At 36.9% G+C, this 26,506-nt stretch overlaps 1 protein-coding gene and 1 long non-coding RNA gene across 3 annotated transcripts in view; one reads left to right on the forward strand and one right to left on the reverse strand.

Moving 5' to 3' along the window:
* LOC129419071 (leucine-rich repeat and fibronectin type III domain-containing protein 1-like protein) overlaps positions 1–26,506 on the reverse strand; it is a 192,872-nt gene that overhangs the window by 7,636 nt on the left and 158,730 nt on the right. Inside the window, exons 1-2 of one of the 2 annotated variants that reach the window (XM_055174065.2) lie at positions 23,847–23,883; positions 8,197–9,573 (exon numbers count right to left, since the gene is read on the reverse strand). In XM_055174065.2, coding sequence (XP_055030040.1) covers positions 8,197–9,563 — 1,367 coding nt within the window. In that variant the 5' untranslated portion in view covers positions 9,564–9,573; positions 23,847–23,883. Of the gene's footprint in view, positions 1–8,196; positions 9,574–23,846; positions 23,884–26,506 lie in introns of those variants that run through there. The other variant, XM_055174061.2, reaches the window with a different exon arrangement.
* LOC141349703 (uncharacterized) lies at positions 11,303–13,208 on the forward strand. The gene is made up of 4 exons (XR_012357680.1): positions 11,303–11,402; positions 12,610–12,662; positions 12,838–12,916; positions 13,059–13,208. It is a non-coding gene; the product is annotated as an uncharacterized lncRNA (long non-coding RNA).

Genomic DNA, 26,506 nt, shown 5'->3' on the forward strand with positions numbered 1-26,506 from the left:
GATGATCATACATGAAATGATTAAACAAATGCAAATTTCTCTTTAAGGTGAGACAACACATTTTAGAGGATTAGGTATGCCCCGAATCTTTGAGAAACAAAACTATTCAGAGGAGAATAGCAAAACTCCTTGGAAACTTTCAAATTCAGACTTTCAGACTTTTCAATTATTTGGTCAAATAGTTTTGGATGCCGAACATTCAGTGCATGCCTATTTCTAATTTATTTTTTTGATTATTAATATGTTTTTGTAACATTTAAAACCAACAAAGTTGATCCAACGTGCTGCACACCAAACACAATAACAAGACAAAATATTTAGAAAAAGCTAGTCTTCACAATACCAGTTAAATATTTCAAAACTGGGTGGTGCAACTTAAAGGATTTGTCAATTTTCTTAAAAAACAAACAAACAAAAAAAAACCCAGAGAATTTACTCACCACCATGTCATCCAAAATGTTGATGTCTTTCTTTGTTCAGTCAAGAAGAAATTATGTTTTTTGAGGAAAACACTCCAGGATTTTTCTCGTTTTAATGGACTTTAATGGACCTCAACACTTAACAGTTTTAATGCAGTTTAAATTTGCAGTTTCAAAGGACTCTAAACGATCCCAAACGAGGTGTAAGGGTCTTGTCTAGCGAAACGATTGTCATTTTTGGCAAGAAAAAAAATTCACTTTTAAACCACGGCTTCTCGTCTGGTCCTGTGATGCGCCAGAGCAACTTTACATAATACGTCATCCCGTCAAGAGGTCACGGATAACGTATCAAAACTACTCCCCAGTGTTTACAAGCGTGGAGAAAGAGAAGCGTTCTGACGCTGTTGTATGTGGAATGATACTAATTATTGTCTTTGTGTCATTTTATTGTTTAAAATGGTCCACAAATATGCGTTTCATATGTAACTGTGACCTTTCGACGTCATTATGCAATTACGTGAGGTCGCGCTGGCATGTCACGGGACCGGAGATAGACGAGTTGTTGTTGTTTAATAGTGCATATTTTTATTTTTCTTGCCAAAAATGACAATCATTTCGCTAGACAAGACCCCTATGCCTCGTCTGGGATTGTTCAGAGTCCTTTGAAACTGCAATTATAAACTGCATTAAAACTGTTAAGTGTTGGGGTCCATCAAAGTCCACCAAAATGAGAAAAATCCTGGAATGTTTTCCTCAACAAACATAATTTCTTCTTGACTGAACAAAGAAAGACATCAACAGTTTGGATGACATGGTGGTGAATAAATTATCTGAATTTTTTTTAAGAAAATTGACTAACCCTTTAACTGTTTGCAAGGTTTAAAAACAATACAAGTTATGAAGGAAAATATGTCTGTGATAAGACGTGAGAAATGAACGTCCAGGAGAGGGCTTCATGTAAGAAGCAATTTTAGATAACTGTGATAAGGACCCAGGTTGAAAATGATTTAGGCTGCCAGGTGGAGGTGTTATTTCAAAAAGGTGAAAACCATGATCTTATGTCCTGGATTCATGGTCAATGTCACAAATTTAAAAAGTGACCTAAAAATGTGTTACGCAGACTTTCATTGCTGTCCTCATATACATAGGCCCACATACAGTATAAGTGTAATAGTAATCATAAATGTGAATTTTAAATACTGTGATCAATATTGTGAACAACATTGAACAGTATTAAACAGTAGGACAATTTACCCTAGTACTGTATCTTCACCTCTTATGCTTTATAAACAAATAAAGAATGTTCACAGTGCTTGGATCTGTGCTTTTACAGTACTGTGCTAATAAACATTTGTATTCAGTATATTTCTCTGGATCTGCTATATATATATTGAGCAGAATTCATCTCACTTCTGGCAGGCTTTGGTCCTTTAAGCAGTGGAGGGTCAGTTTAGTTGAACCTCTGTCTCAGAGCTGTCACCATAAATACAGTGAGGTGGGGGTGGGTGGGTTCTTCCTCTTCTCTTGAAATGACATTTGTCACAGAGACCCTGTCAACTCAGTGTCATCTAAAGGAGTAAGTACATCTTAACTACCCACTTAAAAACCAGCTTAAAGATGTGAATATGCTAATAACATTGCAATATGTAGCATTTTTTATCTGGTTTTAGCATATGGTGTACAATAATAGGACAGAGATTTTATCGTAATTTACATTCTTTTACTAGCAAAAATAAGTCCTATAATCTTATGTGAACAGTCTGAAAATTAGATTTTTATGATTTTTTTTGTCTTTTCAATTAAGAAGTAAATTGTACTGATTTTTTGAGTATTACAAAACCCCAAAGAACAAAAATATGCTGCACACTCTACAAAATTAGTGCTAAATAGCACTAAAAACTTGTAATCATATGGTAACCATTTTTAGTGCTATATAGTACCTATAAAGCACCTATTAAGAACTATCCGGGTGTGATATAGCACCACTATTGCACCAGATATGGTTCTATATAGCACAAATTGGTTCTACACAGGTGCTACACAGGTACTACATAGGTGCTATATGCCACTTAAAATGGTTAAGTGTTAAAAAATCCGTAGAAATTACAATGTTATTGCAGCTGGGTTGCCGGTAATTTACCGTAGATTTAAATTTATGTTATTTACTGCCAAGAATTTGTTCAAAGTTAAATCAATTTTAAATATTAACACGTCTTTATCTTTACAGAATAAAACTATACAATAACAGCCTCATGCAAAGCATTCTGGGAACCAGAAATCTTCATCAACCTTTTTCTGTTTTTTGCTTTAGATTTTGTTTCCCAGAATGTTTTGCTTGATGCTTTTTTAGTTTTACTCTGTAAAGACAAAGACTTGTAAATTTTAAATGTTCGTTTAGCTTTGAACAAAATGTTGCCAGTGGATAGCATGGATTTGAATCTGCGGTGAGTTACTGGCAACCCAGCTGCAATTTCTACTGATTTTTTTTACAGTGTGTACTGTAGCTTGAAATTACATAATGATGATCAAAATCCATCCAAAGCTGATTTTTTTGTGTGTCTACACTGTAAAAAGTGAAAAGATGGATCAACTTAAAAAAATACTTCAATTGGTAACATTTAAAAAATTTCCGTTTATTCAATTTAAAATTTCACTTTAGTTTCACTTTATGTGAAAAATTTAAGTTGAATAAACTAAAACATTTTTAGATGTTACCAATTGAGTAATTGTTTAAAATGATTAAACTTTCACCTTTATAGTGTAGACAAACTTTTTTAATTAAATAAAAAATTTTAAAACTTATTTTAATCAAGTTTGGTGAACTACTAAATTAACAAATTAGTTGGAAAGTCTATATGAAATTTGCTAATCCAGTTTCAATTCATTTAGCAGCAAAAGCCGCTAAACGCCACTTCCGTCAAAAATAAGATACTGTATTTTCCAGACTATAAGTCGCTCTGGAGTATAAGTCGCATCAAACAAAAATGCGCCATGAAGACCAAAATATATGTATAAGTCACAGTGGACTATACGTCGCATTTATTTAGAAAATTATTTCACAAAATCCAAACCGAAGAACAGACATTTAATCTGGAAAGGCAAGTTATTCAACAATAGCACTGTTTGTACGTTAACATAATACAAACAGTTATTTACACGATAAACCATAGCATACTGAACATACCTGGAAGGTTGAATAAGCTTAATGAACAGAACAAGCTAACACGCATCAAGTTCGCAGGCTCGTCATTCCACATCACTGAAGTCATTGAATTACATAAATACAAGAACAGCATTTATCGGACTCTTACGGCTGTAGACGGTAATGTTGTCTGTTGGTTCATATATGTTAAAATTAATTCATACTGACTTACAAGTCGCACCTGACTATAAGACACAGCACCAGCCAAACTATAAAAAAGTGTGACTTATAGTCCAGACAATATGGTAATGATATTGACCAAATGCTCTTGGCATGGATTTTACCTAATCAAATACTTTTGCATCAGATCTGCTTAAAGCCTCAAGCCATTCAGAAATATCGCTTTGTAGGCAGAATCTGTTATACACCACAATAATTTATCTACAAAGTCCTTGGAAGAAAAATTGGATGAAGGATGGTGCGCATACGTCAAGATGCACGAGCTTTTTACCTGTTAAAAGGAGGTTTACCTATAATTTTGTTACCTATATTTGAGCCTTTTTACCTTTTTTCAGAAAGGACAGCAAAGAGAGACTGGAGATTTATAGATGTACTTAGAGGGTTTTGCAGTAAAACAATAAAAAGGCAATAAAAAATGTTTAATAAGGATGAAATGATTAAAGTGACATTTGTAAAAATAAGGCATTTTATTGAATATATTTTATTGCTGAACCTAAACATGAGAGCCTGATAAAAAATGCTTATTTACAAGAAAACATGTCAGATGCACTTATAGGGCATGGCATCTGAGCTCTTCATATATTAAGCTATTATTAGCAGTTAAATAACTGTTTTGTCTGTCAAGTTACTTTAAATAACATGAATATTGATATAAATACACATTACACTTTAAGTCAAATACAATACATTTGACTTTTAATTCACATCCTCATTTCACAGCGTGCACGCTGCGCCTCCAGCCGTTTTCCATTTAGACACAACTTCATATCTAACCTGTCTTTTCACCTACAGCATCCACTGTACGTTCTCCTCCCAGTCTCCGTTTCCAAGACACCATATCTAACTCATCCTTACTTGAACCTGGTTCTCTGTCAACAGGGAGCCCGATGCATGCTTTCTTAATTGATTCTGAAAGACTTTTAGATTACTCTGCAGCTCTATAAACCAATGAACTCCCCCTGCCTTTTTCATAATTAATAGCAAATTGCCTTCTGTATGTATCTTTTCTTCTCTCTTAATCTATCCATGGGGATTACCTCAGGAGTTAATTACATCCCTTCAATGAGAAATCATGGTGGGGCCATGGCTGAATGTTAAAAAGGGGGATTTATGTACGACATAATCTCTGTAACAGGCAAAATATTGTGCCTTTGTAAAAAGACCTTCAGATGAGAAAAGGGAAGTCAATTGACCCTTCGCTAAACTCCGCCCCTTTAGTTACTGTTGCTTAAAGGCAGGATAGGCAGGAATTATCTAAAAAAAACTTTTTTACAAATTTGTTTAAACTGTCTTTATATACCAATACATAAGTAAAATGTAAGTACTCTGAAAAAGAGAGTATAAAAATCGAGTGTCTGTAGACCTCTCACAGCTCATTTTTCCATTCACTCCACCCCCTCCCATCTGGGTTTCTTCTAAAGCCACGCCCCCAAAACACATGAACGCGTGACGCTGACTGGCTCTGCTGGGAGCAGAATTTACCTCAGACGAGCGGAGAGGAAGGAGCGCGGTGCATGTAACAACATCATGTCACAATCACATGTAATAATACACCTAACTTTATCACTATGAATATAAACAAATAGGATGGCTTTCTAGTACTCACTATTAAGCTAGCACATTGATACTGGTAAAGTTTAAAATATATTTTGTTTGATTCGGTAACAAACAAGCTAATTATATTTATAAGACAAAGCTAAAAACAGATTGCATTGATACAAGTTTTTTATTACCATCAGTTACACTGTGATGAAGATGAATTTCGTGGAAGATTTATAACATATACAGTGTTTTGCATGGAAGAGTTTCCATGATGAAAGCATTGTTGACTATGATGAGAACTACACACCGGAGACAATACTGCATCGTCGACTCGAGGAAAAGCCACACGATATTTATTCTCGTTTGATTTCTTTGTTTTTTCATTTTTTTGCCTAGTTTGCCTTCGCTGACTGGATATGCAGGTACTGTGAGTTCTGAATGCTCTTTCTCTGCCGAACTTTAGCTCTTCCTAGAGTGCCTCGTGCACGTTCAAATCAATCAGGTGTGCGCATGTGTGGACAGATCCCGTAGCAACAGGGGTGGTGCCATGGTCGCGCGCGAGAGAGTGATAGTCGCGCAAGCCAATCATTTGTTTCGTCCCAAATGGAAATAATGAGCTGTGTTTAAAACAGTGGTGAGAGGTCTACAGACACTCAAGTTAGTAATCTCTTTTTCAGAGTACTTACATTTTACTTATGTATTGGTATATAAAGACAGTTTAAACAAATTTGTAAAAAAGTTTTTTAGATAATTCCTGCCTATCCTGCCTTTAAGCAGAGAAGCTTTATCACACTTTTACTATGGTAGTGTAAGCGCTCTTGAGTTACTTCTTCATTTGTTATGTTGTAATACTGTATATGTATGCATTTTAACAGTGCTTTTATCCAAAGCAACATTTTATCAGTATGTGTGTGTGTTCAGTGGGATCGAACCCTTGACATTTGCATAGCTAATGTAATGCTTCACCAAGTGAGCAATAAATAGTATGAAGTTATTGACATTAATTTACTTTGGAGGAACTGTATGATTACACTGTACAAAATGAGGGCTGAGTTATAAATGTTACCAAATAAGGATAAAAGTTTGTCAAATTCTAACGCAAATGATTACTTGCATATGATAGATGACTAATGTTTTTAAAGCAGAGCTCAGTGAAGTGTCAATTAACTGATCCTCTAAACAAATCTGTTTTAATGTAAATTCTCCATTATTCTAATCTTTCAGAAGCATCCTAAACGAACGCTTGACTTGAAACTTGCATTGTTATTCTGTTATTATTGTCTTCCTCTGCACACCTGCGTAAAATAGCAGGCAGTGTGATTTATTGAAGCATGTCAGTACAACTGCTATAGCGCTTCATGTTTTAGAAAATTCACTTTGAATCGTTTCAGTTGAAATCAGGCTGTAACTATTACCTTGGAAGCCAATCTTTCTGTGCTCAAATGAAAATCTTTCAAGAGCTTTCAGACACCTTGATTTTTAAAACAGCTGGTCCCTTTGGGATGAATCCTTTCATTACACAGAAAAAAATCTATTTAGTATAGATGTACAACATGTATTGCATTCATGATATTATGTGTCTGTTTGCGTCTGGGAGTCATCGAGGGCCATTTTTATTCATCAGTGAAATTTCAATGTTTCATCCACAATCTGAATAGGGTTCTGAAATGTGCCATTACCAGCCCCAGTCTCAAAGGCCTGCCTTTCCTTTTGAACAAAGACAAAATCAATTTGTTTATCTAATGCTGAATTACCCAGATTCAAAACCCACTTTGGTGAATAGACCGTCCACAATCTTACAAAAGCTGAGATATACATGTATATGTATGTATGTAAGCATATAGTGAAGTAAATTGTTCAGTATAGAGGGTATGCACGTGACGTCACCTTCGGTGAAAGGGCCTGCGGTTATGCCCACTGAGTGGCAAAAGACTGAGTGGCAGGATTCGAGTACAGTGAGAAATCAGCGAAAACACGAGGAAAACGCGTCTAAATGGGAAAAAGCTGTTGTGCGATAGACTGTACTAACAGATTTAACAAAAATTCGGAACTATCGTTTTACAGACTGCCAAAAAACCGAAAGGAGAAGTAAATTGATCGTTCATGCCAACGTCCACAGAAAACAGGTGGGTTGATAAGTTGCTAGGGTCACTATCAAGCGGAGGTTTTACTTTCTACCTAAAAGTATTTATTCAAGTATTTGTATTTCTTTGGAAAACACTCCAAAGCATATTATCATAATTTTTATTCTATTACATTTCATAAATAAAAGTTTTTGTTTTACATTTAATATTTAAGTACATTAACTTACTTTTACTCATGTAAAAGTACACAATTTTAATGTAATTAGGTATTAAATACATTTTAATATGCAATATAAAAGAATACACAGTATGATTCTATGCTTTAGAATGTAGTGAAGTAAATTTTTTCCCAATACAAACACCCTAATAAAGCACTGATGCTTAGAAAATGTAACTAATGTAATTAAGTATTGTCCACCTCTGCTATCAAGTCCAACTTAATTCAATTTAAGCTGATAATAGTCAGTTTTACTGGCATTTTCGCAGCAGCCATTATGAAAACCAGCCATTTTGTTGAACGTTTGCCACTCGATAGGGCGAGTTCCGGCGTGGTCACATGGAAAAGTGACGTCAATGCATATCCTCTATAAGCAACCACCTAATTAAATCCTTATTAGCTCACTTTTATTTTAAATAATGCCAAATTTTTTAGCAAAACAAACAATACAGCAACTTCTGACTAGCACACATTTTGAACACAAGTGCGTTTAATGGCAAAGACTGAGATTTATAACTATCATGACAGGCAGAAAACTAGTTACCCACTCACCTGTATATGAGAATGTCATCTGTGGAGCTGTTATATTGGATCTGGTACATGCGCACTCCAGGGATGTGGCTTTGCGGAGGCCAGCGGATTATCACTGAATTTGAGGTTATTTCCGAAACGCTAACACGCTGATCCGCGCGTGCATGTCCCCCACTACCGCTGCTGTTGGACTTTATGGAAGTAGGCATATCCGATGGTCCCGGTTCGGGGTCCAGTTTGGGATCGTAATGTGGCGAGGGATTTACTACTAGTTCCACCGGTGCAGTGGCCTCGCCTGCCGCATTAGAGGCTATACAGGTAAACACACCTGAATCTTTCACCGTGGCTGTTAAGATATCCAGAGAACCGTTTTCGTAGCACATGGTGCGTGTGGTGTTCCCCATCAGCTTCCCATCAGGACTGACCCAGTGGACGGTCGGCTCTGGGTCCCCGACGGATCGACACCGCAGGCTGACCTCTTGACCCTCCATGACGAACATCTTAGAGGTGTGACGGGTGATCATGGGGGGCTCGCACACAAACTCCTCCTCTCGAATGGTCCAGAAGTACTTTCCGGCGAGCTCTCGTGGGGACGCGCAAGTCTCCAGATCGTCCTCCCGGGTGAGACGCCGTAACCAGACAAGCTCGCAGTTGCAGTGCAGCGGGTTACCGCCGAAGCTGAGCACCAGCGATGTCAACGGCGAGCCTTTCATTTTAGCGTAAACAGGGATGCGTAGGAAGAGAGGGTCTGGGGGGATTTTCTTGAGCTTGTTGGATGTCATATCCAGCCTGGCCAGTTTGTGTAGATTAGAAAATATCCCTTCAGGCACAAACTCAATAAGATTGTGGTCCAGGCTCAGGGTGTTGACGCTGGCGAGCATAGCTATAGTGTCCCACGGTAAATCCGCCAGATTGTTATAAGACAGATCCAGGTCTTCAAGAGTCTCTAAGAAATCCTGAAAGGCTCCAACCGAGATGCTGTGAAGCTGGTTGTTGGCAAGTATAAGGTGGCGCAGATTAACCAGACCCTGCAGGTGAGTGTCATCCAGAACAGTCAGTCGGTTACCGTCCAGATGCAACGCGTGCAGATCCTGCAAGTCGGCGAAGGCGTAAGGTCTGATCTGGCTGATGGTGTTACGGGAAAGCGTGAGGTGTATCAGACTGCTCATGTTAGCGAAGTCTTTGTGGCGCAGGGTGGTTATGAAGTTATCCATCAGTCGCAGCTCGGCGGTCTGCCGGTCGATATTAGGTGGTACGAAGAGCAGGCCGGTTTTGGCACACAGGACGGTAAAGGAGGGCAGCAGGTTCTGGCAGGTACACCGCTTGGGGCACTGCATAGCATAGGACGATAAGGAGAACAGAGCTAGGCATAGAAGCAGCCTCTCCATGGGGGCACTCCTGCAACAAACAGAGCAGAAATGAAAAAGGTTTAGCTCTCATGCAGGGTATCTCCGGTCTGCCTTTGAATCTCTCTCTCTCGCCTGAACACACACACACATACGCACATTGAGATGAATTAATAGCAACACAAACTGACTCACGCTCTCACATGCATAAAGATAACAATTTTATTAACCATGCAAAGGATGTAGGTAAAGTTGAACAGGCATTACTGTCGGTGGTGAGTTTATTCTGTATAACACCTACTTACCTAATTATCATATAATTTGCAAATGTCCTAAACTAAGCTTACATTCACCATCGTGCAAATTTACATAATCAAATTATCATTTTTTTGGTTACATAATGTCTGGTAATTCCAAATTGAGTATGCATAAAGAAAACAAGTGCTAGGAATGAAAGATGGCGTTTCTTGTAACCTCCCAGACACGCCGCAATGAGACTCAGATATTGCTTATTTAATCTCACCGAAGCTGATGTTGAACACAAGATTACTAGATATTATGCCACAGTCTGGATGTGTTAATGTGGGCATCTATTCTGGCGTTATATAAAACTGCTGTCACTGCCTCTAATAGCATATGCAGAAATTGCAGATGGAAAAGCGAGAGGGATAGTGTGGGGAGGTTGGATGGTGGCAGTAGTTTCTCAAAAAGAGATGGAGAAAGTAAGACCCAGAGGACGTTTCCTTCGACAGTTTGCTGATTTTAATAGCCCTCCGCGGTTCAAAAGTCAGGATATTTGACACCCGCCTCTACCCCCCAGAAATTCATATGCGCGTCGCGAGATGATATAAAAGACCAGTGAGAATATGAATTATTGTTCTATGCCACTGCTTCGCATGAATGTTAATATCTGATTCGGGGCTCTTTGTTTATTGGTTGTGCATACTATTCCATTTTAATAACTTTTATGTAAAAGCACATAAATGTGATTATTTTCACTGCTGGCAAAGCCACGCTGAATATCAAAAGGTTCAGGCTGGGGAGATGAAAGCATATCTGCAGAGGTATCTCTCTCTCTCTCTTTCTCTCTCTATGAGTGGTGTTACCTTCTCAACCAGTAGGGGGAAACATCGAGCTTCACTGTATACGTCTTTGTCGGTTAGCACGAAAGCACCCAGAAACCGAGCTTGAGTGAGAGTTGGTGGTGGTGCGGTGTGATCCATTCAGGCGAGCGTAAGCCCCCTCTCTCCATTACACACAAAAAACACAGAAACCCTCGAGAGAGGGCCATTATCCAGACAACTAACTAAGAACAGCACTAAGGTAGAGCAAACAGGAAGCTAGTCTCTCACTCCACTTTGAAAGCGTACCATCAGCTTTTTACAGGCTGATGGGACAGATATACACTAAAACACTTTACCGTGCTCGTGCACTTGCCCACCCAGATGTAAAATGTGAAGCCTTGCATCTCACATATACACTCAAAAAAATGAACAAGGAAGGTTGTGGACTTTACATTATATATTTATATTCAGTTTAATTATAATAATTGTATTTGTTGACTTGAAATGTTTTTTTCTATTAAGGTCAACACAATTATGTCTCAAATTAGCTGTAAAAAATCCTTAGGCGTTGTCTAAACACAAACTATTTATGTGAACTTAAAAATTCTTACATCCAGAGGGTGGCAGTATAGTGCGACGCGAACTGCCATAACCCCCAAATAAGAAGAAGAAGAGCATGACTCGCCAGACTACACGTGCTCAAAGATAATTCACTGCAATTCTCTGCAATTCTCTGCAAACCTGCTTGACCCCTGCATAGTTTTTCCTCGATTGGTTTGGACAGAGCGACGTCTTACCTCTTCAACGGCTGGTAAAGGTAACAGGATATTTGTTTTTCCACCAGTTTCGATATTTTTAATAAGATATATTTTCTTTATTTTTGACATGTGGCTCTCATTACATAAACTGCTTAGAGTCTTACAAAGTCAGTCATCTAATTTTTTCTTCAAGACATGAAGAAAAAAACATCATAACGTCGTTTCATAAAAAAAATGTAGATTGGTCTAACGTTAATTTGAGGCAGAAAAGTAAGACTGTCCTAACTAATTTCAAGACAGTTTTAACTTAGTGACTTATGTTTAAGCAACTGGCCAAACTGTTTTAGAGAGTTCTAGTGTTCTAATTTTAGTTCTAGCTCTGAAGTTAGCATGCTTGCTTAGCCACGTGGCGCAGGTTAGTTCAGAGCATATTTCCATTATTTTGGCGAAAAGTAAGTTAATAAGTTCATCAAAGTTCTCCGTCGCTATGATGGATTTTTGTTAACTGGAGCAAGTCTATGACGGATTTTTCATGCTTATTGCAGGGTTTCTGCCTGTCTTTCATGTCATATTTTCATAATTTTAAGGCGCAAACATTTCTCAAATAACGTTAGTGTGATAAATATATTTATTTTCATGTGAAAAATGTGTATTCCGCCTGCTGAGGGGATCAAACGTGGTTTGAAAGTAACGTTAGGGATGTGCACATCGATGTCTGTAAGCTAATAATTTGTTATCGATGTTTTCTAGATATCTTAATAATTTTAGCATAAATAAGTGTTCCTTTGTGTTTGACAATACACATCAATGGGTCTGCGACTGCGCAGCGCAAGTGACGTGCACTCCTGAAATCAAAGTGTTTGACTCTACTAAAGCATAAAAATACACGGGGTGGTTTCCTGGACAGGGATTATCAAGTTGTTTTTAGTTTGGACAGCGCTTGCATTTATTTTAGTCTAGGACTAGTCTAATCCCTGTCTGGGAAACCGCCCCTATATGTTTTGCAGATATATTTAAGAAATATACACAGTTAACATACTACTTAATTTAAAAACACTGCTACAGTTATTCTCATCTTGAAACTGCAAAGTTCATCCAACTAAAAATAACTAAAATCCACTGTCAAAATAAACATTGGTTAATACAAATTTGTTTTAAACCATTTTTTACTTTAAAAATAACAAAGCATGACTATTTTATTGTTAATTCAATTTCACAAAGTCCTTATTAAATTGTTTTGTTTGTTTATTATTTGCAATTTTCCAGGTCCATAATAAAGGGTGTGTTTTGTGTTCCTGCCAAGGTGCTACTCACAGTAGGTAAGATCTGCAACATCTAAATAGTAAAAAAACAGTAAATATTGTTTCTTGCGTGACCTTTTCATTTGTTGTTTCTCTTTTTATCCTGTTTACTTTACAGTGGCAATTGATAATTTCAGTTTTTAAAAGATAATAAAATTTTTATTGAATTATTGAACAAGACCTTTGCGTACAGGAGACGGGAGGTAGTCAGAGACCAACCCATGATATCAGAGTTCAAGACCAGATGGCCAGGACTGTTCACTGTGCCTGAGGTATAAACTGCTTATTAAAACATCAATGAACAATGTTGTATAATGCATTAAATTACCATGTTAAAGAATACAGTAACATAGGGTCTTTCAGTAAAATTGTAGTATACACCAATAACATTTTGTTTGTGGACATTATTCAAAGGTGGAAGCAGAATTTCTGAGGATTACCACTGTTCCCCTTGTCACAAAGTTTTTTGCACAACTTGACTACCACGCTGATCAGCTCATCAGATTGCTGAAGAAGGCAGGTGGATCTAAAGGAAGGCAAAATGACCTCATCTTTGCACCGACTGCACAGGTATAGTTAACTCTTGTAGAACACATTTAGGAATAAGTACATTTTGTTTAGTTTCTGTTGTCATTTAGCAGAAACCAATAACATCTGCAAATGCACCCCATATGAATATATTTTTATTGTATTTTTTCAAAGATTTTTGAGATTAACATGATTTTTCCCCCTTTATAAGAATGCTATTTGGTATTTACACTACACCCTATGGATAAATGACCAGAATGTTGAGGAAACTGGTATACTGATATAATATGTGTAGTATATTGATGCTGTTCTTTTCTTTTTTTAGAATGAAACCGTTGAAAAGAAGAGGGAGTGCCTCCTCCGGGCACTTTGTATCTATCTAAATGAAAATCCGAGCAGTCTCTTCAAAGAGTATATGGTAGGTAATGCTAACAATTACTGCAGCAGTAACAGTGTTCTAGGGCTTTTACCAATATCACATTATCCATTTAACATTGGGTGCGTTTACATGCACAGAATAAGCGGATAAGTATCAAAAATTTTCTTGCATTTACATGCAAATCAATAAACTGCTATGCAGAAAACTGCGTTTACATTTGGAGATGTGTCAGGTTTCTCGCAGTCCATATTGTCTCTGCCTAAAAGCTGATGGGAAATCTGTCTTAAAGGGACACTTCACCCATTTGCATTAATCTTTGTATAGTTAGAACCCTAGTCATGTTTTTGAATGGTCGTGCATAATTACCTCAGTTGCCGCTGAAACAGGAGAAATACAGATTTCAGTGTTGCACTTCCTTCTTTCAATGATGTAAAAATCATCATTTTGCATCATTGAAAGAAGGAAGTCCAATATCTTTGTTGAGCAGGTGAGACTACAAACAGCCCTTTTCTCAGTCAAATTATCACCAAATTCGAAATGTATGTTACATTTCGACTACAAATATGAGACACTTTCAATGAAGATTAGTTTCTATGGGTGAAATGCTCCTTTAAGCTGTACTGTCATATCTCTTCTCATATCTACACTTGTAAATGTAACATTAGCTTTTATTTCCACAGTTTCTCTGTCATTTGCTTAAGTTAAGCGCAGACTTCTATGTGTTACTTTGCGCTTTAACGTGTGACATTTATCTTTCACACGTGGAAACATGCACATATGAACCAAACTGCGTAAAGGCTGGTTAAGGTGTTAACTTGCAAAGCGAAATTGGGGTAATGAGCAAAAAAGTTACCTGTGCCGATCAGTTTTTGCTTGTGCAACTTATGGGCTTTCCCTATACAACAAAAACGTTTTATGCATTTACATGCCCTGCTGAAAAACAGCATAGACCAGCATCATTCCCATGCTGGTTGGGTGCTGGTGGTCACCAGCATACCAGCACCAAAACACAAAATCATCTGCTCTTGCTGGTTTTTCCAGCAGGGTGAACCCACATGTTATCAGGGTTTTTTTTACCATAATCTGCGTAAGACTGTGCATGTAAACACACTCATTGTGGTGTATATCTTTTAGGAATGGCAATTTTGGTCTAGACTAAATCATGTTTATGATCATTTAATCTTAAAATTGTAAGAACTGTAATCTTATAAAATTAGAACTTATGGCGGAGCTGATATAAGATGGCTTCAGATCATACAGGTGTACTTACTTAAAGGAATAGTTTAATATGGCAAAAGGGTAGACTATGTTATTACCTGAACCTAGACGAATTAATACATACCTATCTTTTTTCAATGCGTGCACCGTACAGCGCGTTGTGAATGTGTTAGCATTTAGCCTAGCCCCATTCATTCCTATGGTACCAAAAAAAAGTTTTATTTTGTGGCACCATACTTACTGGTTTAACTCCTCATGAAACAGTCTTTAAATAGGGAAAATACGGAAGTGTTTGGTGGCTTCCCTGTTTGGTACCATAGGAATGAATGGGGCTAGGCCAAATGCCAACACATTCACGACGCGCTGCACAGTGCACGCACCGAAAAAAGATAGATATGTATTAATTCGTCTAAGTTGAGGTAATAACATAGTTTAATATGGCAAAAGGGTAGACTATTCCTTTAAAGAAATATTCCATTTTCTTAAAAGAAAAATCCAGATAATTTACTCACCACCATGTCAACCAAAATGTTGATGTCTGTCTTTGTTCAGTCGAGAAGAAATTATGTTTTTTGAGGAAAACATTGCAGGATTTTTCTCATTTTAATGGACTTTAATAGAGCCCAACATGTAATACTTAACTCAACACTTAACAGTTTTTTTCAGCGGAGTTTCAAAGGACCACAAACAATCCCAAACGAGGCATAAGGGTCTTATCTAGCAAAACGATTGTCATTTTTGACAAGAAAATTTTTTTTTTACTTTTAAACCACAACTTTTCGTCAAGGTCCGGTCCAGCGTGACCTAACGTAAATGCGTAGTGACGTAGGGAGGTCACGTGTTACATATATAAAACGCAGATTTGCAGACCATTGTAAACAATAAACTGACACAAAGACATTAATTAGTATCAGTTGACATACAACAACGTAGGAACGCTCCTCCCTCTCAACACCCGTAAACACTGGGGCGGAGTTTCGCGTTCGTCCTCTGTGACCTCTTGACGTGATGACGTATTGCGTCGGGTCACGCTAGCGCATGACGACCGGATCTACATGACGAGAAGTTGTGCTTTAAAAGTGTATATTTGTTATTTTTATTGTCAAAAATGACAATCGTTTTGCTAGATAAGACCCTTATGCCTCGTTTGGGATTGTTTATAGTCCTTTGAAACTCAGTTGAAAAAAACTGTTAAGTGTTGAGTTTAGTATTAAATGTTGGGCTCTATTAAAGTCCATTAAAATTAGAAAAATCCTGGAATGTTTTCCTCAAAAAACATAATTTCTTCTCGACTGAACAAAGAAAGACATCAACATTTTGGATGACATGGTGGTGAGTAAATTATCTGGATTTTTCTTTAAAGATAATGGACTAAAAAGTTAGTAATCAAGCACTATTTTAAAACATTGATTTAGAAAACTGCAATGCAAAAGAGCTCTTTGGAATTTGATAATTGGCTGGTGATTTCATTGTTGTCCTTTTTTTGTGTCTGGAAAGGATTCAGATGGCTGTGCTGCCCGGAGGGAGCTTGATCAACTTGTCTTTGGCATCTACAGCATTAAGCTGAGGGAGGTGATGCCACCAGCACTTCAGTTGATGTTGGAATAGTAATTGAGGATGTTGAAGTACTTCATGACTTGGGAGACATAGCTTCTGCATGTGCAATCTTAATGGGTGTCATATATACAATGAACCTCAACTATCCTCAAGAACTGAAAATGTTGCTTCAGAAAATCTTCCTCCAACTGGATGATTCCAGACTCTCACCCAAGGTACAGATGATTAAAAACAAACTGTATGAGTGAACCAACATTGAACGTTTGGCGTTTCTCACAAGCCTGATTTGCAGTTGAAACCATTTAATTGAAAAACTTTTCTTTTTTTGTGACGCGCACCTCTGTTCTGGGTGACATGTGTCTTTGTCATGTATGTACTTAAAAACGATGAGTGAACCAACATTGAGCACTTAAAAGTTTGTTAAACGCCACAAACGCCTGCTTTGCACTTGAAACCCTTTTTATTGAAAACACTTGAAAGATGGTATACATTTGATCTTTTTTCTGTGGACGCACCAGTGTTCTGGGTGACATGTTTCTCTGTAATGTATGTACTTAAACAATGAGTGAACCAACATTTAGCACTTAAAAGTTTCTGGCGTTTAACATAAAGGCCTGCTTTACTCTTGAAACCATTTAATAGAAAAACACTTGACAGATTGTGTTATTTTTATCTTTTTTTATCTGCGTGTTACAGGCAAAAAAGATACAAAAAATACAATGTCAAGTGTTTTTCTATTAAATGCACTGCTCAGGAGTTTTATTTTTATAAAATTACCAACTTTACATGCTGCAACTCATAAGTGTTTTACAGTGTTTTTTTTTCTTGTAAAAGAAAATGTCATAAAACTGATGTGTTATTGGAAAACTTGTTGGTTAATAAAGGAACTAACAAATATTATGTTGAGTTTACTTAATTAATTTGTGTGGAACCTGTTGACAAACTAAAATTAATTAAACCTAACTAGTAAAAATTAAAGTTATTGAAATGATTTAATTTTGATTGATTAAGCTTGAATTTAATGTTTTGTTGTAAAATTACAGGTTTACTTTGAATAGACACATGTTTAATATGCAACGTCTAAACAAATTTTGTTAGTCCATAGAACATAACTGATTTTAGTTAATTGAACTGAAATGTCTTTTGTTGGGTGAAAATTAGTGATAATAGTTGGCTAAACTTAAAAAAATTACTTGTCCCTAAAACAACCCTATTACATTGGACAACCTTAAAATATTTGTTTTCAACTTAAATAATTAAATTATGTGGAACCTGTTGACGAAAAAAAATTAATTAAAGTCAACACTTTTTTTTTTTGAGTGTAGGCTGTGTTGAATAAGTAAACTATTGCAAGTAAAGCGCATCTCTATCCTCCTCCAGACTGGCTAGATATTCCTTCCCAGTCAAAACCAATGAGCCAAACACAGCATGGGCCGGATTAGTGAAAAACAAAGGATTACAGTATATGCAACCATCTTCCTAGGACCCACGCCAGTGTTTAAATTAAGGAGCAACCTGGCAGTGTGATATTGTGCCTTGTTGTGTCATAATAACTGAATCTGAAATCGAAGAATGTGGAAAAATGTATTGTAAAATATAAATATAAATATCAATGTTAGGCATGAATTAGAAAACATTGTTTAAATTACAGTAAAACACCTCAAACAGGTTTTAATTAGTGGTAGATGAAATGTCAACATGGTCAAGGGCTTTTTTAGGGAATCTATCTCTTGCCTCGCTTCGCTTGCTCTCTCTCTCTCTCTCTCTCTTGCTCTGTATATCGACAGAATTCATTAATATTTTATAGAGGACACAGGCAGCTCTGTGGATATTTGACACAGTGTTAAAATTAACCCCTGGTGTGCCAGAGCATTTCGCAGATAAATTAATTCAAAACAAGTCATAATTGTGCATTAATATCCATCTAAACACATTATAAAGTCATGAATACACAACCATTTGCATGTTCCTGGTGGAAATTCTACAGTTATTTTATGACCATTGAGGCTATATTAGACACAAGGGTGGTTTATACAGATAGAAACTGAATTGTTTAGAAATTAAATACCAGTAGAAACAAATGAGACAAGTAATGCAGGAAGAACGGTAACATAAAAAGATTTCTGACCCAATGCTGGGATAAACATAGTCCATAGAGTGCCCAATTTTAGGGTCTGCATTTGTAAACACAAATGTGCAATTCTTTAAAAAATGTTCAGAACATTTCATCTTATCATGTATTATTAACTGATATAAGTTGAAGGTGGGATAGATCTGGTTTTGCTCTCTCAAGTTTGCTATTTAAAGAATTCAGGACAAAGTCTACTCTGGTATTGAAATTCTGCTTGTTCTTATTTATGGGAACATGATGAAACAAGCTATTCAATAAAAGATCATGCCAAGTGTGAATTTATCGATAGGAGCTGATGTTCTCTTAACCAAAATAGCTATAAAGTGATCCAAACCACACAGATGGTTTGGATCCTCCAGACGAAAAAAAAAACAGACGAGATGTGTAATGTCTCAATTGTTTCTATAAGACAGCGATGAGATTAAATGTGTCTTTTGCTTTATAGATTTTTCTTTTGTGATTCAGACACTAGTATCTCACATCTACTCTAAGGTTTCAGAAAAGATCTCATAACACTTTCCTGAGATATGCCAAGGTACCAAAGTCTGCATTCACACTCACAAAGTTTTGCAATTTCTTGATACGAACTCAAACATTTCTCATCAAAATTTTCATTACAACTTTTGTGACCCTCTCCACATGAACATTATCATCTTACTAATGTCGACAGTTGTATTATCTGTTTTATTTTTTCCTATTGCAGGAGAACATGAGAATAAGTTTTAATATATTCAGTAAATTAACTCATAACACAGAGAGAAGAACAGCTCCAGAGTTTCATCATTAAATGGATTCGATTTTAATTAGTTTTTCACCAAACACCCATGTATGCCTCTGAAAAATGTTGGATTATTTTCAACCCAGCATTGGGTCAAAAAGAGACAAGCCCAGCCGTTGGGTTAAATTAACCCAGAGAAACAAAAGTTACATTTGAAACAACCCAGCATAGGTTAAATTAAGAGAGTTTAACCCAGCATTTAGTAGCCTCATGAAGTTACTTTGTAATGCATTTGAGGCCTTTTGAAGATTAAAGAGACCATCCAATCCGATTGGATTTTACATTTTACATTTTCTTTGGTGTGTATGTGTGTATTAGTACATGTAAAAGATATGCAAAAGGCACAAATCCCAAAGTAAACGTTGACGTGAGTTTTCGTCTCCAACGTAAATCTCTTTTTTTGGACTACACACAGATTGTAGGCAACAGTTTACATCCTGGGCTGGTTGACATGGACATAACGGTCATGACTATAATTCTGCAGGTTTCTGCAAAGACACCACATTTTGAGCAAAAAGCAGAGATAATTCCATTTTTGTGACGGACTTTTCATAGAGATCCCGTTCAGAGCGATCTTTAAAACAGACACGGACATGCAGCAGCTTGCCAGAGGGCAATACTTCCGGGTTTAAAAAGTTGCGGAAGGGCGCCACCTAGTGGATAATAGCGGCATTGCGGAAAGACGGAAATACTCGACATTGGCAGGAAAGCGTTTTCTGTTATCTCGTCAATAGCGGTGAAAGAGTTAACGAAATAGGTGCTCTTTAAAGTTATATAAGATATTAGATATGATGTAATTTAATGCAGAAGTTAAGTAGAAGCTTAAAGTCCATAACTTATAACTTTTTACCCAGCTAGAAAAAAATCAAACTGCTTCAAACCCACATCAGATTCTCCATTTTGCTCTATTACTTTGTTTATTTACAGCAGGGTAAACAGCAGGCGCAGGATGTGGTATTTAAACAAAAGGAAGACCTCTTCACTCCCCTAAACCTAGCTAACACCATGTGCCACAAAGTACACTGGCTGTTTCCACTTGGATCACACTGCGCTTTCCAAGGAAAACTGTCAGGTTTTACTTTACAAGCATGCTAATAATGAATTGTTTACTCATCCAGCTGCTTTACTACAGTGCAAGTCTTTTTCTTAAACATTTTTTTAATCTTGATTTTTAGTAAACATCTTTAAAGCAAAATAAATTCTCTTAAGAAGCAACATTATCTGGAAAAATATATAAATTAGACTTGTTTTCAGATAATAAAAATGGTGTTTTTGAGGTTAATGACTTAGATAAGAAAATAAAATAAAAACAAGTTTTAAAATTTAATATAACTTTTCTTAAGTGTGTGTTTATGATTATTTTACACTTTATAATGACTGCCTTTATAATGAGTCTCTGCTTCAAGTATATTTATATTATGCTGTTTATACTAAAAAGCAAGAAAAAATAAGAAACTAATGTTTGCAGCATAAAGCTTCTGATAAAGTTTATTTATATAGCACTTTAAAAAAACAGCAAGTGTCTTACAAAGTGCTACACAGACAAAAAAGTTGTGTTACCTTGCACAACTGACTGTTACCTCCCAGTCTCTCATACTGTATTGACTTCTGACCAATAAAGTTTTGCGAACTAGTAGCCCATAATAGGCAACCATCCGTGATTTTAACATCCACAAGTGGCAGGTTTGGATGCGGTTGAGTTGCGGTGTACTTTGACCATTTGAGTGTTAAATAATTGCGGCTGTTGGAGTTTTAAAAGGGAGCGGGTCGAATAAACGCTTGCTGAGCAATTAGCCTTTGGTTTGCATTAAACAATGGACATCAACACCTGCATGCATTCCCCCTCAAATCGCTCACAGTATGTGCACACTCAAAGGTGATTTCACAACAGGGGTGTTAGGGCACAGATGTTTGTGTCACATTTGCTCTGGTATTTTGACAGCCATTTTGCTAAAATAAAATGTCAATGGACACAATCATCCAACAATTTGCAAACATTTAAACTTCAATGTCCCAGGTTCATGCATTATGAATATGGTGTGATCTAAATTGTTGTGTTATCACCGTTGACTATGCATGCACTATATAATCTTTTTAATTCAAATAGAAAGTCTGGTTTATGATTTTTAAGTCTATTATGAATTATTTTAGAATAGGCTAAACCATAAAAATGCAATGATGTATCCCTTCTGTAGGTGAATATACATGAAAGATTTTACACTTTGTGTTTATGACTTTGCTGTGAATTCACTTGCAACAGAAATCCATAATGTTTATGAGATATCTAATAGCCTATAAAGTCACCCTCTCTTTGCAAAGATACACATACAAGCGAATAAACAAACACCATAACACCTCTATAATAAAGATATGCCTGCCTCCATATAGCAGCTTATGTGCCAAACAGATGTTCATACCTTTTAATACCTTTAAATTTCTTAACTTAAACTGAGAAAGAAAACAGGATGTAAGTTAAAATGCAAAGACATAAAAAATTTCTGAGAAATTAATCTGCTTAAAGTTATTAACAGCACCCATTATAAATATGTTGTGAATAAATGTTTAAATGTCATCTACACAGATTTTTTCCTTTACAGGATTATTATTGTTTTAATCATTGTATAAAGCCTCTTAATGCATTCTACTTCGCCAGGATTTGTACAAGTTTTTTGAACTTTAAAGATTCATACTTAATAATCTTGCTGTACAGTGGATGTCCTTATATGGGCACTTTAACCGGATTAGTGCACAAACACACCAACCAAGAGCTGACACGAAATCAACGTCACGTCAAGAAGTGTGTTGTTTGTAAGAGGAATTCAAGCTTGTTCAGCTTCCCAAATATCATAGCATTATGGGAACAATGGATATAGTTTGTTTATCCGGGGTATCAGCGGAGTTGTGCGTGTGTGTTTGTTTAACTCTGGATTTAGTTTAAATGAGGTGGGCCCAACCGGGTAAGTAAAATTGCATCAAATGTCTGTGCATATACATCAGGAACATGTAGTGAACCGTACTTTATCCAGAGATAGTGGGGTAATGTTTTGTGTGTGTTGTTTGCTTGTGACTCGCTTCACCCACGGTAAATCTCCATGAGCTTGGGTCGGAAACAGTAGATCTCTCTTTTATAAATCTAATGAAACTATAGACTCTTTGGATATATAAAGAATGTAATACTACTCTATAGGTACTCCAGATTAACATCTTTAATGTTAGAAGAACCACATTTTGTTTCTTATGATTATTTAAGTCTAAACTTAAGACATTCTTCTTTAACAAAGCATTCACATAAAATGTCAAGTATGTGTAGCTATCCCGCAATAGTTACTTTGTCCACAACAAAGCATTCACATAACTCATCTGGGTAATATACTTATGCCGCAATAGTTAGCCTGTCTGGAACCGTGCGTTTTTAAACCACAATATTGTATGACACTTGCATTACATCTTCCCCTACGCTAATAGGATTCTGTTTCTCTCTATCTCATCCTCGACCCCGAGGGCAATGAGGACAATGAGACAAACAAACCCAGTTCCTGTTGCTGGGAAGGTCCTTCAACGTGATGCCCAGCCGATGCGCGACCAACGACCACCAGCTAAACCAGTTTAATCCGCTTACCCGATTAATATATATATTAATCTCTCTCAAGGGTTTTTCTCCTCCTAGGAGTTTTCCCACAGGGTTTTTCTCCTAGGGGGGTTTTTCATCCCAGGAGAGTCAGCCAACATTGGCTTAACTTAGCAATTTACTCTATACGTTACATTATTACTACGCTTGCTTGTACGGTTTATTCTTAGCCACTGTATTCTACTTCTTATATTATCTATCGATTATTCTGTATTTTCCTGCTTTGAAACAATTAACAATTGTGAAAAGCGCTATATAAATAAAATTGAATTTAATTGAATCTCAGTTTAAATTCGAAAACCAATGTATTCTATCACAAAACCCACAATAGCTTTCAGTTCCTGTTTTTTAGCCAAAACAAACAAGCAACAAGATGGACAGGCAAGGTGCATTGGCACGCTTACACTGTGACACGCACACAGTCTGTGGACACACGCTTGACAGATCCATCAGCAGAGCGTTCCCTTGCAGTCACCGCTACCATGGCTGCAGGGGCCCGCGTGTCACTCTGATTACACAAACAGGCAAACACTCTCTCCCCGTCCTTAGCTGTCTTCAGACCGCCTTCAGTCAGCCTGCACCTTGCATGCACTTGGGCCCTATGGCCTGAACCGACACAGAACTGAGACCGTCAGGAGATGTGACAGTAATGGGACCGAGGCAGCAGCGTGAGGAGCTACAGTCATGGTAATCCACTCAGACTGCCAAATTGTTAAATAGTATTAATGCTAGTAATTACCTCATCATCATCACTCACCCCCAAGCACACTCTCTATCCCCAAACCTCTCATCTCATTGACTTTAACTAGTGTAACTGAAACTGGTCCAATCCGAACCTGCTCAGAGCATAACACGGTCCAGCAATGTAATTGAGTGCTCTAACAAATAAGACACACATACAAACTATATGTACTTATTGGAAATGCAACTTTTAGATGCTTTCTATATAAATATTGTAAAGAAATAATATACGCACAACTTACTGCCAAGTTGCTAGTGTGTTGTCGGTGGTTGCCAGGGCTTTGCTATGTGATAGCTAAGGTGTTTAGACTATTTATAGCAGATTATTATATGGTTCCAAGGGTATTCTGGGTGTTTGCCAAGGGTTGCTGGGAGGTTACTAGATGGTCACTTAATAATTCAAATCTAAAAGAGGCCAACACCCGTTCCTTATTACATTATGCTTATTATATTATAGTATAGAAATAAATGAGTCCAGTGAGCCTGTTTTTATTTATTTTTATTTAATATGTTGCCTGATGAAGACCTGTTCTGTCAAAATTGTATTTGTTCTGAATTAAAGTTGCCAACGAATGCATTGATACAATTTATACCATGGGGCTGTTGAATGCTTTATTCTGATTGGTTGAGAAATGTTCAATGGGCATGCATTATTTTTCGATAAACGCACACCTAACCTGTCAAATCTCCTAAAATAACCACCAGAGCAATGTCTTAGCAATGTTTGTGGTAACCGTGATATAAGCAAAATAATTGGTCCTTTGAATTCTTTCAAAATAATGCACACATGCGGTGTAGGTAAAATAATGCACTCCGCTTTGCGTCGTGCCACATTACCAGCTTGGATGTGCATTATTTTTGAATAATTTTACTGCCGTTTTCGCAGCAGGCGCTATGAAAACCAGCCACTTTGCTGAATGTTTTGCCACTCAACAGGGCGAGCTTCGGCGTGGTCACGTGGAAAGTGACGTCAATGCATACCCTCTCTAGCTCACAAGTAAACAGGCCTTATATGTTTAAGCCTGTATCAGATAAAGATACAAAGTTTGAGGAACAACCAATTGTTTGGAGATTGGAAAAGGATGTTTCTGAATGCTTTATGAGTGTTTCTAAGAAGTTTATTTGTGTTTTTTCAGTATGGACCTGCAAAACTTAACTTAGTAGAACTTTAGCCTAAACGCTAACATATAGCATTAACTAGCATATAGCGCCAACTAAGCAGTCACAACTTTGTTTTTAGCATTGTAACAACATTGTAATCACAACATTGTAATCGGACAGGATAAGTTTTACAGGGGGACCTCTGAGAAAATCGTACTTCTCCGAGGTCCTCTGTGTTTTTAATTCCGCACGAATCGGCCATGTCTGCGTTGTTCTCTGACGATCTCCGTAAAAATTCCAGAGCAATTTCCTGAGTTTTGTTTTGCCGAACTCAGAGGTCCTCTGAGAAATTTAATCCCGTCCGGATGCAAATGTCTGTGTTTGCCCGCAATATCTTTTGAAAACGCGGTTCTTGACATATTTTGGCCAACGTGATCTGCCGTAAGGTCTTAATAACGCGCATATATTGTACTTCCTGAGTCCTGTTCATTCAGATATGGATTTTTTTTACATTCGCCGAAATAAAATAATTAAATCAAGATGAACTGCTACAACAGACAATTATAACAGACAGTAAGAGAAGTAGAGGAGTGATGTGTTTGTGATTTTCTACATCAGTGCTGTTGTTATTTTTGTGGCCTGCCCAAGGTGTTGAACTGCTCTGTAGGATGTGCGCTCTTCTGCTGGAGGGCAGAGGCAAGCAGGACACGGCGCAAATCATCAAGGCATAAAGCACACAACGGTTAGAGACACTCTCACATTAAAAAGCAAGCAAATGGAACAGTTTTGCCTCCAGACCACAACACTCACCTCGGACGAACTTTAAGACCTCACGACAAGGTCATGAGGTGAGTAAATGCTTGTTTTGATCGGTGGTTTTATACCTTTCTGAAAATATTCTATTTATGTGTGGTCGGAAAAATGTGAGAGATTTACAGGGTGTGACTGCCGCTAACTACATGCCAGAGAGAGCTCTGACACAGTGTGAGGGGTGGAAATGCATCCGATACTTTTCGGGGGTGCGGATGGAAACGTTTCTGTTTCTTCCCATTCGACTAAAAAATGAATTTCTCTGGCAAAAATATTTTTTAAATATATGCTAAATAAGTTAATTTCATAAAGTATTTTTTTATATTTAGTTTTAATCTTTTTTTAAAACGTTTTGAGTTTTCTTTCAATTTAACGTGAATATATTTTCTTGAATTAAATGAAGGGCTAAATATATTTTTAATGCTTAAAAATGTGTTTACTTTTAAAATATATTTCAAAATATAAAAATGGCCTAAAAACATTTTGGTAAAAAATATATATTTATGTAAACATATTCCAAAATATATTTCAGCAAATATAATTTTTGGCCATTTTTTTAATGTTTTGAAATATATTTAAAAATATATTTTTTTGCTGTATGGGATCAAAACAGCCTGATCTCACGAATTTCCGTGGGATAGTCACAGAATTTTTTGCGCATTTTTCCTTGGCATTCTCACAGATCTCCGCATTTGTCCGTGGCCCTGCTACGGACTTTCAATTGTTTAAAGTTTAGAAAATATAAAAGAATATATCAGAAAAAATAGTATAAACCAATAGTTAAAGTGACATACTAACACAAACACCAAATCTAACCCTAAACTGAAGCGAAAATGGTTTGAAAATAGGAAAAAGCAGTTGAGTAACCAATCCATGAGAATGCCATGGAAAAAGACAGTCCGTAGCAGGGCCACAGCAAAAAATTCTGTGACTATCCCACGGAACTTTAAGAGATCAGGTTGGCCCCGCTCCCAGCCTACATTTTTGATCC

Source organism: Misgurnus anguillicaudatus, chromosome 15 (genome assembly GCF_027580225.2).
Source record: "Misgurnus anguillicaudatus chromosome 15, ASM2758022v2, whole genome shotgun sequence".
NCBI classification, from domain to species: domain Eukaryota; kingdom Metazoa; phylum Chordata; class Actinopteri; order Cypriniformes; family Cobitidae; genus Misgurnus; species Misgurnus anguillicaudatus.